The sequence below is a fragment of the Schistocerca serialis genome, chromosome 11 (assembly GCF_023864345.2).
Source record: "Schistocerca serialis cubense isolate TAMUIC-IGC-003099 chromosome 11, iqSchSeri2.2, whole genome shotgun sequence".
Taxonomy (NCBI): Eukaryota; Metazoa; Arthropoda; class Insecta; order Orthoptera; family Acrididae; genus Schistocerca; species Schistocerca serialis.
In genome coordinates this window covers 37,060,521-37,073,337 of record NC_064648.1, presented here as the reverse complement: position 1 = coordinate 37,073,337, position 12,817 = coordinate 37,060,521, and the positions used below count along the sequence as shown (strand labels likewise).

General features: G+C 40.8%; 1 protein-coding gene across 5 annotated transcripts in view; it reads right to left on the bottom strand.

Annotated features, from left to right (window-relative positions):
* LOC126426776 (uncharacterized) overlaps positions 1-12,817 on the bottom strand; it is a 156,069-nt gene that overhangs the window by 58,706 nt on the left and 84,546 nt on the right. For all 5 annotated transcript variants that reach the window (XM_050088772.1, XM_050088771.1, XM_050088769.1 and 2 more), the window contains one exon: positions 5,170-5,244. In XM_050088772.1, coding sequence (XP_049944729.1) covers positions 5,170-5,244 — 75 coding nt within the window. The remainder of the gene's footprint in view (positions 1-5,169; positions 5,245-12,817) is intronic.

Sequence of the window (12,817 nt, the reverse complement as noted above, 5' to 3'; positions counted from 1 at the left end):
GGTTTGTTTACATTGTTGCAAAACAGTGAAACTACATTTTGTGTGTGTGTGTGTGTGTGTGTTTTTTTTTTTTTTTAAAAAAAAAAGAGCAGGTTTTTATGTATAATGTCTATAGCCAGCAGCACTTTTTAGTCTGTGTGTCACATGTGTGGGAAAAAATAAATAAATAAATAAATAAAAAATCAGTTTCAGTCTTTTCTGATCAGGCCTCATATGTCATAGAGATGTCATGGAGTCACAGAACTTCTATGTCCTACCAGGGATTATGTCTATGTCTGTGACTACAGTAGACACCACACAAGGTGCATCTACAACACACACTTTTGTATGTGGTCGGCAAACCCTGTTGTGTGCTAAATAATTGTTGCTACTGCCAGAACATAGGCAAGGACATCATATTCCTACTGTAAACGAGACACTAGATACCACCCGACAAGAAAAAGTCGAGAGGAGTTAAAACTGGTAACTGTGATGGCTGTTTTTAGAAAAATCATCAATATTGCCCTCAATTTGTGAACTATTTGAAAGCAGTAGACGAATTAAATTTTATATTCTGACACCTTATACTGGTAAGTTATTATGTGTAAGGTTTCAAGTTTATCCCACAATTATTTCTGGAGATATAAAAAGCTAAACTTAACATTTTTTCGAGGGTGTTTTTTCAGCTGACTTGGCTCCAAATTATCCATGTGCAAATAAATTGAGAAATCTTTTTTTTATTATTTCTCTCAAGAGAGCACAGAAAGTTGTAAAATATGGTCTATTTTTGTATCTTTCAAGAAAATATTGCGAGAGATACTATGTCTCAAAGTCGCTGAAAACTCACAGCTGCACTGTCGATAGCTGTACTAAGGGGTCAAGCAAATGACTATATCTCCGGAACTACTGAATTAATAACAGTGAAACTTTATCATTGTTTACTAGGAACACGTGTGATTGTTCAGGCAAAATTTCATTAAAATCTGTGGCCGTCACGCAGGAACTTTTTCCGAAATTAGACCACTCGACACGGAATGGTCTAATAATGTTTGGACACGATAGTGAGAAAGCGATCACCCGCAAGAGTTCACAAAGGTGCAGTAAGTTCAGTTCAAAGCTTCAGTGATATCAGTCTCAGGGCAGTGGACTGTCGGCCTTTACAGGCGTCAGATGCAGGACGCTATGTGGTCAAGTTGGACACTCGAAAGGTAGTGAAAGTATTAAACCGGGGTTCAACTTTAGACAGTTCCCTCTCTACTATACGTATGAGGAAAGTCACGCAATGAAATGTGTGTGCTATTTTGGTGACGTAATGATGCCGATTCTGCATACCTCGAGATTGTGTGTCAGTACTGAGCTGGCTTCCTCATTAGACACGGGGCTAAATCCAAATGCGAAATATAAATAAAATTATATGAATCTGTGGAATCTCTCCTTTTGGACACATCCAAAAGAACAGACAATGTGTGGAATCTGCAGCTGTGATACATATTATGTACACAAAGACAGATGAGGGTGGAGGAAAGAAAAGGGAAGGAATTCACGATTCACGTAATCGATTTGCCTCGGTGGGCTACAAATCCACCACCTTCGGTATGTATGTGCAGTCATGTTTGAAATCCTGTGGCAATCAAACTACTGAGCAAGAGGGACACAGGCATGGACTGCAGACAGGTGGCACTAGTTGCGAATGTGGCTCGACCGAGGGGCGTGCCGCGACAGGCTGCTGTGGTAAAACAGTGAGTGCAGGCGGTGCAGTGCTTAACACAACTGCCTAATAAGCAGGAGATCCCGTGTTCAAATCTAGGTCCGGCATACATTTTCACTCGTCACCACAGAAGCCACACAAAGTGCCGATACAGCTGAAATCAAGAATTTCTTCCCTTCCCTTTTCTTTCTCCACACCCACCCCTCTACCTTCAATTTACATAATATAAAAAAATGTTCAGGACTAAGTACGGCAGAATTTCCATTTATTTGATCAGTCATTTTCATCTATATTTTTAAAGTTACGACAGATCACGGAACCGAGAGAGACACTGCACAGCAGGTGGTGATAAACAGTACAGTACTCAGCTCACCAGAAAGTGTCGACAGCTGTGTAAAGTAGAATATAATGTTGCTGCTGCTGTTGTTGTTGTTGTTGTTGTTGTTGTCTTCAGTCCTGAGACTGGTTTGATGCAGCTCTCCATGCTACTCTATCCTGTGCAAGCTTCTTCATCTCCCTACATTCTTCTGAATCTGCAACCTACATTCTTCTGAATCTGCTTAGTGTATTCATCTCTTGGTCTCCCACTACGATTTTTACCCTCCACGCTGCCCTCCAATACTAAATTGATGATCCTACGATGCCTCAGAACGTGTCCTACCAACCGGTCCCTTCTTCTAGTCAAGTTGTGCCATAAGCTCCTCTTCTCCCCAATTCTATTCAATACCTCCTCATTAGTTATGTGATCTACCGATCTAATTTTCAGTGATCTTCTGTATACCACATCTCGAAAGCTTCTATTCTCTTCTTGTCCAAACTATTTATCGTCCACATTTTACTTCCATGCAAGGCTACACTCTGTACAAATACTTTCAGAAACGACTTCCTGACACTTAAATCTATACTCGATGTTGACAAATTTCTCTTCTTCAGAAATGCTTTCCTTGCCATTGCCAGTCTACATTTTTATCCTCTCTACTTCGACCATCAGTTATTTTGTTCCCCAAATAGCAAAACTAATTTACTACTTCACATGTCTCATTTCCTAATCTAATTCCCTCAACATCACCTGATTTAATCTGACTACACTCCATTATCCTTGTTTTGCTTTTTAATTCTGTCAGAGACAGTGAAGGACACGGAAGAGCAGTTGAACGGAATGGACAGTGTCTTGAAAGGAGGATATAAGATGAATATCAACAAAATCAAAGTAGAATATACTGCCCTACTATTCCATATGTCAGTCAGTGTAGAGTACGTAAATCAGTGTCACTGACGGTCCATTCGGGAATAACAGGAGCAGCACGCAATGTTGCTGGGTAACGAGATCCTGCAGCAGCTCTGCGTACCTGTCTCGACCGAACACGTAATGTGGTTTTGTAAACTTGTTATTGCAATGCCTCAGTGTTGTCACTGCCATATAGACGACTATTTTTTTCACCTGCAGCCATTAATGCTTCGTGTCTGAAAGATGGCAACAGCTCTACTAGTTGTCAGAAATCTTCTTACGCCAAATTTACTATAGGTACTAGAAACTTAGACTATAGCATCCGATTGACGAGGACAGAGAATACGTGCCTGCTTCTTGTTTCCACAAGTAAAGAAGAGAATCAAATGACACAGAATTAATGACACAGAGGTGGCCAATAAAGAAAGAAAAATAGGGAGTAGCTGTCAAGTTAATACAGGTGATTACAATGAACATTTCTAACACTGGAATCACTGACTGGACAAATGTATGAAGGATGAGAGTGAAAAGGTGATTTGTACACCCAACGATGAAACATTGTTTTCATTTGAATCACAGTTGAAATACTGAGAATTCAGTGAAATAGCAACCCTAACACACTAGGTATTAGAGAGACCCTGGACATAATTAAACAGAAAATGAAAATATCAGCTTCCGAGCTAACAAAAGAGTCTGGATATCTACATATTATTCTGTGGCCTCGACTGTGGAATCGTTTTTACATTTATTTGCTTTGCTTGACACAATTGTGTTGTCACCTTCAAACTTAACCAGACCTCCATCTGTGCCGAGGATCGGTCTGTCGTGACGACACATATTCCGCCTCTGAGACAAAATTGTCAATATTGTTCGAACACAGAAAAAATCCTGCCCGTGTCAATGAAAGAAACTCGTGCAAGTGACGAACGCAGAAAACGAAAAAGGGGCCGTCGACACGACACACCTAATTCACATAACTTTTTCGCCAAAACTGAGACTTGCTTTTGACACAAAATCCTTAATAACATTTCAAATGTATAATGTGCAAGTGTGGTATATACAATGTGCACAGGAAGTCTCTAACTAAAAGCACGTCACACAGTAAAATGGTAAGATACACAAGACTTGAAATTGTTCACAGATATAGCGCCTGCAACACGACTGCTAGCGGCCGGGTGTCTGTCTGAGAAGGAGAACAACTGTTCGCCTTTCCGTGCTCGGTGAAGAACAGTGACAGTTAGCAGTGACTTCACTTTGGAGGAGCACTTCGTGGCAAGTGTGTGTGCCCGTAAACATAAACACAGCACTGAAAATATTGCACGGGTGACAGACAAGATTTGTTAACAATTCGGTAAGAAACAACTGACGTGTTAGACTTTGATCGCGGGAGAGAAGACACCTTTTCACCTTAGAAGTGTTTTGGATGCCCCCCGTCAATCTGAAGAGAAATGTGTGCCTAAGTTAGTGCGTCAGTGTTGTGTTCACCCTGCAAGTTGAGCACATTTTGTGAGGACCTGGATTAAAAGCAGCACAATACAATTTTAAATAAAAATGGACTTTGGCACGGAAGCATTCCGGTCAATGGCCATCAGAGGACTGACAGAATATGATTCAAACAGTTGAAGGCACACCACACCATGTAAGTATAACAATGGTGCACATATGAACGTTTTGGACAAACAACTGTGTTATTGAAGTTACAATGAACTAATCGCACATGTAAAGGGACTTTCCGGGCATCCTGTACATAAATGCAACAAAAGTGAATGCGAAGGAAATGCTGTCCACAAAATTTGATTAATTTGTATATTAGCAGCACAATGACGTACCTGGTTAACAGCTGTTCATTGGCTACCACATACAATCTTCCCAATGCTGTATGTATGTGGCCCTTTGTAAAGTTTAGCTGTGTGTCTTATATCATCACCTCCATATCAAAGCAAGTTGGAAGACGTGAATTTAAAAACCAGTCCTCCACTGTTATAGAATCACCCTTGACACCCTTCATGGGACTGAAGATCAATGTGTGTGTGTGTGTGTGTGTGTGTGTGTGTGTGTGTGTGTGTGTCTGTGTGTTTTCCACAAAACAATAATTGATTGTTTCCCACATGTGTTAACCCTATCTACAATATCTATAAAAACTCAAAATTTTTAGGTGATCTCTTTCTTTTGGTGATGGGTTCAGTAACAAATACTCAACAGATACAATATAAGTACAAAATAAGCAGAAATGCAAACTATGCTAGCTTTCTACCTGCATTTGTGCTAAATCGGCAGCTTCATCATCGTCTGAGAGTTTCTCTTGCTTTATTGTGGTATATTCCATATCCTGCAACACAGACAAAGATTTAACTCAAATGACTGTGCTACAAAATGGTTCAAATTGTAACTTTGACAGGGAACAACTCGAGCCAATGGGAAAGTCTCATATTAAGCTATCAACTGTCATCCAATTGAGGAACTAACTACAAGTGGTTCCACCTTAGGATCTTTACTTTTTCTTGTGTACATTTCATCAGTAACATTACCAGGTTAGTTTTATTTATAGATGATATGAAAATCATAAAAAATAGCAAATCAAACAGTTTTAGAATGGTCATTTAATGAAATCTGAAAAACCGTGTAGGGAAGCAGCTTACTCACGCCGTAATAAATGCACATCAGTCTTTCCATTGTGTGCCAGCCAGTCCGCTGTAACTAGCTCTGACGTCATAAATGTTGCGCAATACTTTAAAAATCAAGTAAATAACCTGAAACGTTTCTGGCATGTCAGGAGTAATACTAAATCAATATGTGTTGAATGTCAGTTCAATAACTTTAACCATTTTCGAAATTTGGACGTTTTTCTGTAAAAATCATTGGCGCAACAGAAAAGAGCTAGATAGTTAAAAATTTATATTTAGATTCCTCGTTCATAATAATTTAATAAAAACAGTACTTTGGATTTCACAAATTAAAATTTTAGTGGAAATTCATGATTTTCTGGTTTTTGTCTTAAAAATTAAGGAAGCAAGATAGATTAAGTAGGCTAATAAATAAGGCTACGATGTTTATATTTAAGTAGAATGGAGATCCGCTATCACCATAAAGATGTGAGAAGTTTCATTTGAATAACTGTAAAACTATAGCGATAGCGTATCTCCAAAGGGCAGGTACAGAGCTAGTCTACTGCGTGCAGTGTAATTAAATTAATTCTCTCGCCCAAAATATTTAACTTAGCCACGTCAAACTTTTATTATGATTACTTACCTGTGTGCTGAATGCACATTTAAATTAAGAACTTCATCGGCCATCAGCAAAAGAAGCTATGATTTATTCGGTAACTTAATGTGGTGCATTACTAGCCCAGCGGCTAGTCAGGAGAGCCGATTTGATCAGGCATTCCCTTAGCCGTCCGCACCGCGGCTTTATATATAAGAACGCTGCGCGAGGAAGCAAGGCCCCAGTTCTCTCCAGACGCTGAATAGCACTCCACCTGTGCCGGGAATCGCGTCGCGTCGGTATCATTGCTACAAACAGCCTCAGATGCCGTATTAAGTTACTGGGGATATGCGTACCACGAAATTATTTTCGAGTGAAGTGTTAATTCTGGGATGACTTTAATTATCGATCTTCAGTTTGCGTATTGTCGTATTTTCATGTGCCACCGCGGGACAAACATTCTACCATTATTTAGCGTGGCGTTTGATGAACCTGATCATCAAATTATGGCGAGCATTCATTTAAATATTTAATTTGGACAGTTATAGTGGCATCAGTGCATTAGACTCTGAACGGCTCTGTTAGTTAGATTGTGTGGATTCTTTTGTTTTCATCTGTGACTTTCAGAATACAGAATGTTTTTTTCACGACCGTTTTTGATTAGAAATCCCAGACAATCTCCTAATTCCTCAGAGCTATAAGCTATAACTATAAGTGTATTCTCAGTTGAAGTGCGCACTAGGAATTCTAATTACAGGCTTCACGTTTTGCTAATCACTTTCTGGTTGCCAATATTGTAGTTAGAGAGCCAGTGTTGAGAACGGCGAAAGACAGCATAAATAACATTCTAAATAATAGGAACTGGTTTTACATTCTACAAACCAAACATTTATACGAACAACATAAAATTGACAAATTTCCTACCCGCCGCCCCACAAACACTCTCTATGAAGTTCATAACTTGTACGATACAAAAATAAAGAAGCTGATGTAGTCTGCTTACTTTCATTCCATTATGTCATATGTGATTATTTTTTGGGGTAACTCATCAAGGCAAGCCAAAGTTTTTCAAGTTCAAAAGCATGTAATAAGAATTACTTGTGTTGTGAACTTAGCATCATCATGCAGAAATCTGTGCAAGGAACTAGTGATACCAACTACTGCTTAATAATATACTTAGTCCTTAATGAAAACTGTCACTGTAACTCTTTTTTAAACCAACAGCTCAGTCCATGGACTCAATACCAAACATAAGAATACCCTTTACAAAGATTTGCCAACACTTTGGTCCAGAAAGGTGTCAATTATTCAGAGAAACATATTTGCAATCACTTGCCAGCAGTAAGAAAAAAAAATGTAACTACCAATACAGTTCAGTTTAAGAGGAGGCTAAAGGATTTACTGGTAGCCACCTACTCATGCACAAAAAATGGTTCAAATGGCTCTGAGCACTATGGGACTTAACTTCTGAGGTCATCAGTCCCCTAGAACTTAGAACTACTTAAACCTAACTAACCTAAGAACATCACCCACATCCATGCCCGAGGCAGGATTCGAACCTGGGACCGTAGCGGTCGTGCGGTTCCAGACTGTAGCGCCTAGAACCGCTCGGCCTCCCCGGCCGGCTACTCATGCACAATTCACAAATTTCTTAGAAGGGGGAATAAGATAAGTATTCCATATTTTGAGAGGTGGTAGTACAAACCAAAACAAAAAAAAAAAATGTCCAGTAAACATGGGCTCTGAAACCATACATCAAGAGCTATGAGCACTTGCTGATCTCTGTGAAACATGTCTCACCTACTGCAAGCTCTTTGCTTTCCACATCTTGCAAGAAGGTAGAGCAGATTGAAACAAGAAAAAAAGTACAGTAAACATATTTTCTAAAATGCATACCTTGTTCAACAAAAGAGATGAATTCCACAGTAGTGAAGATGAACAAATACTGATACCTCTTAAGGTTTCCGGAAAGCTTTTGACACTGTTCCGAACAAGCGACTTCTAATCAAGCTGCAAGCCTATAGGGTATCGTCTCAGTTGTGTGACTGGATTCGTGATTTCCGGTCAGGAAAGTCGCAGCTCGTAGTAATAGACGGCAAATCATCGAGTAAAATTGAAGTAATATCAGGTGTTCCCCAGGGAAGCGTCCTGGGACGTCTGCTCTTCCTGATCTATATAAATGACCTGGGTGACAATCTGAGCAGTTATCTTAGGCTGTTCGCAGATGATGCTGTAATTTATTGTCTAGTAAGGTCATCCGAAGACCAGTATCAGTTGCAAAGCAATTTAGGAAAGATTACTGTATGGTGTGGCAGGTGGCAGTTGACGCTAAATAATGAAAAGTGTGAGGTGATCCACATGAGTTCCAAAAGAAATCCGTCGGAATTCGATTACTCGATAAATAGTACAATTCTCGAGGCTGTCATTCTAACTAAGTACCTGGGTGTTAAAATTACAAACAACTTCAGTTGGAAAGACCACATAGATAATATTGTGGGGAAGGCGAGCCAAAGGTTGCGTTTCATTGGCCGGACACTTGGAAGATGCAACAAGTCCACTAAAGAGACAGCTTACACCACACTTGTTCGTCCTCTGTTAGAATATTGCTGCGCAGTGTGGGATCCTTACACAGGTGGGATTCACGGAGGACATCGAAAGGGTGCAAAAAAGGGCAGCTCGTTTTGTATTATCACATAATAGGGGAGAGAGTGTGGCAGATACGATATACGAGTTGGGATGGAAGTCATTAAAGCAAAGACGTTTTTCGTCGCGGTGAGATCTATTTATGAAATTTCAGTCACCAACTTTCTCTTCTGAATACGAAAATATTTTGTTGAGCCCAACCTACATAGGTAGGAATGATCATCAAAATAAAATAAGAGAAATCAGAGCTTGAACAGAAAGGTTTAGGTGTTCATTTTTACTGCGCGCTGTTTGAGAGTGGAATGGTAGAGAGATAGTATGACTGTGGTTTGATGAACCCTCTGCCAAGCACTTAAATGTGAACTGCAGAGTAATCATGTAGATGTAGATGTAGATGCATTTTAGTGACCATGTTTGCCACACATTTTTGTCTTGTTTTGGTCCATACTAACACCTCTCAAAATATGAAATACTTTTATAAGTCCCTCTACATAATTAATATAATCAAATAATGTGTTATTGCGTGAAATCTGACTTCTGTACATATCAGTGCAGTAATGTGGTAAATGCAAATAACTGATGTAAACTGGCTTTTCAGTTTTATGATGTGCAAGTAGAATAACATGGGAATTGCCATATCTGCCTCAGCATATTGCATAAGAGGCAGTCAAATGAAAACAAGACACACGGGAAAAGTACATAAATTGTTCATTATTTGGAAAGTAATTGCTGTAACTATTAATACACACATCAAAAAAAGCTTTGCACCACCTCGGTTCCGAGAGTTCCGGAACGTGTAGAGAAAATTGGAATGTAGATCAACATGAACATCATTTCCACCCTTTTTACTGTTCACGAAAACAACACATTGCATATTGTACCACCATACAGAGACACCTTCAGAGGTGGTGATCCAGACTGCTGTACACACCGGTACCTCTAATACCCAGTAGCAGGTCCTCTTGCATTGATGCATGCCTGTATTCGTCGTGGCATACTATCCACAAGTTCATCATGGCACTGTCGGTCCATATTGTCCCACTCCTCAACGGCGTACAACCCTCATAGTGGTCGGTGGGTCACATCGTCCGTAAACAGCCCTTTTCAATCTATCTCAGGCACATTCGATGGGGTTCGTAGCTAGAGAAAATGCCGGCCACTCTAGTCGAGCGATGCCGTTATCCTGAAGGAAGTCACTCACAAGATGTGCACGATGTGGGCGCGAACTGTCTTCCAGGAAGACGAACGCCTCGCCAGTAGGCTGCCGATACGGTCACACTATCGGTCGGAAGACGGGATTCACGTATCGTACAGCCGTTATGGTGTCTTTTGTGACCGGCAGCAGCGTACGTCGACCCCAGATCGTGTCACCCCAAAACAGCAGGGAACCTCCACCTTGCTGCACTCACTGGACAGTGTGTCTAAGGCGTTCAGCCTGACCGGGTTGCCTCCAAATACATCTCCGACGATTGTCTGGTTGAAGGCACACGCAACACTCGTCGGTGAAGAGAACGTGATGCCAATGCTGAGCAGTCCATTCGGCACCGTGTCGGGCCCATCGGTACCACGCTGCACGGTGTTACGGTTGCATAGATAGCCTCGCCACGGATGTCGGGAGTGAAGTTGCGCATCATGTAGCCTATTGCACACTGAGTCTTAACACAATGTCCTGTGGCTGCACGAAAAGCATTATTCACCACATTGGCGCTGCTGTCAGGGTTCCTCCAAGCCATAATCTGTAGGTAGCGGTCATCCACTGCAGTAGTAGCCCTCGAGCGGTCTGAGTGAGGCATGTCACCGACAGTTCCTGTCTCTCTGTACCTCCCCCATGTCCGAACGACATCGCTTTGGTTCACTGCGAGACACCTGGACACTTTCCTTGCCGAGAGCCGTTCCTGGCACAAAGGAACAATGCAGACGCAATCGAACCGCAGTATTGACCGTCTGGGCACGACTGAACTACAGACACCACGAGCTGTGTACCTCCTTCCTGGTGGAGCGACTCACACTGATAGGCAGTTGGGCCCCCTCCGTCTAATAGGCGCTGCTCATGCATGTTTGTTTACAACTTTAGGAGGGTTTAGTGGAATCTCTGAACAGTCAAAGGGGCTATGTCTGCGATACAACATCCACAGTCATCGTCTATCTTCAGGAGTTCTGGAAACCGGGGTGATGCAAAACTTTTTATGATGCGTGTACACTTCTTCCACTGTGAGACTAGACAGTCAGTGACTTCATGGGAAGTGTCTGTAAGAGACTGCAGAACCACGATTATACCCAGGCGCGCACCTCTTTGTGCGAAGTAAATTGACAGCCACGAATTTCTTTCTTCAGGGCTCCGAAAATGTGGAAATAGCGTGGGGAGGATGTGTCAGGTCTTCCCAATAAAACTTCTGCTGTGTAGTCGAAACAACTTCAGCAAAAGGGGGGGGGGGGGGTGTTTTATTGGCAGGTTGGTTCATCTACACTGGAGATGTTTTGCTGGGCAGCCATTACATCCTCCATACAGTCTAGATCTCTCTCCATGCGGTTTCCATATTTTTTGAGCTCTGAAGAAAGACATTCAGTTCTGTCAATTTATTTCAGACAAAGAGATGCACACCTGGGTACAATCATGGTTCCGTAGGCAACCTGAAACATTTTTCCATAAAGGGATTGACCATCTAGTCTAATAGTAGGATAAAAGTATTAACAGTTAAGGTCATTACTTTTGAAATAATAAACAGTTTACTTACTTTTTCCATAAGTCTCTTTTTCGTTTCACTGTCCCTTATACTTCTCCATGTGTTGTGACAAGTTTGTTAACATTACATGTTAAATAAAAATGTGTTTAAGCCTTTTTGAGTTAGTCAACATCCATGATGACCACTTCACGTGTAAATATGTAATAATTATTCTTGTTTTCTGACATGTTCTGCATTCTCAAGGATCTCATCACTATGAACCTATAGAATAAAAGTATATCTAATCTAACACACACCTAATCTAATGTAACACACAATGTTTGCAGCAGAACGACAGAACAGCTGCGAAACCTTCATTACAAAACCAAGTTCCAAGTTTAACATTTCACAGACACCAAGATGTTAAAATGGGCTACATGTCAAGACTGACAAAGACTAAAGGAAGAAAACCACGACTCGATGAGGGAAACATCCCAGCATTTGTCTGATACGTTATAGTGATGCAGTAGGAGATTTGCGACCTGGAGACAGATGTTTTGAATTAAATATCCCGAATGCAAATCCGCATTCTCCATAAAGAAGTAGGAGTTATTGTTTGTCCAATGTCTTTTATTTTCATTATTATCTCACCAAGCAGTTAGCTTACAGTTACAACAAAATTTTGATATGTAGCTTTTTACGTGTACATTCTGAAATAAAATAGTCCCTGTTTATGTAAGACCTTAGAGAGAGCCGAAGCTTTTGACAGTCTCTTCCACTGTCACAGTCACGACCTGAGGGCCCATACAGCGTGCCTCTCGTACATCTAACTAGTTGGGAGAAAAGAGAAAGAACATAATGTGTATCACGAGCTCAGGCATCGAGGCAGTACTGAGCAAAGGAGGAATAGCTGAAAGAAATGAAAAGAAAATATAGTGAATTTATACAATGAAGATGAACCTGAAGACAATATTATGCTAAGAGAAGAGAAAGCAAAAGTAGATCAAATGGGAGATACAAAACTACAAGAAGAATTTGGCAGAAAGCTGAGAGACTTAAGCTGAAACAAACTCCCTGGGACAGACGACATTCTCTCAGAATTATCGAGATCCTCGGGAGAGCCGACCGTGACTAAACTATTTGACCCGGCATGTAAGCTACGTTAGACAGACAAAAACCTACATTTTTTTGCAGGCAACTTCCAACAGCAGTAACATATTTTTTTAAGTGCACGAGATGTGGGTGTATTAATACTTGTTTATTACTACTAACAATGTAGGAAAAGGTAGAGTGCTACTTACTGTAAAAAGCCAAGTTAAGCTGCAGACAGGCACAATTAAAAGACACTCACATAGAGGCTTCAGTCACAGCCTCCATCAGCAAAAGAGAAACAAA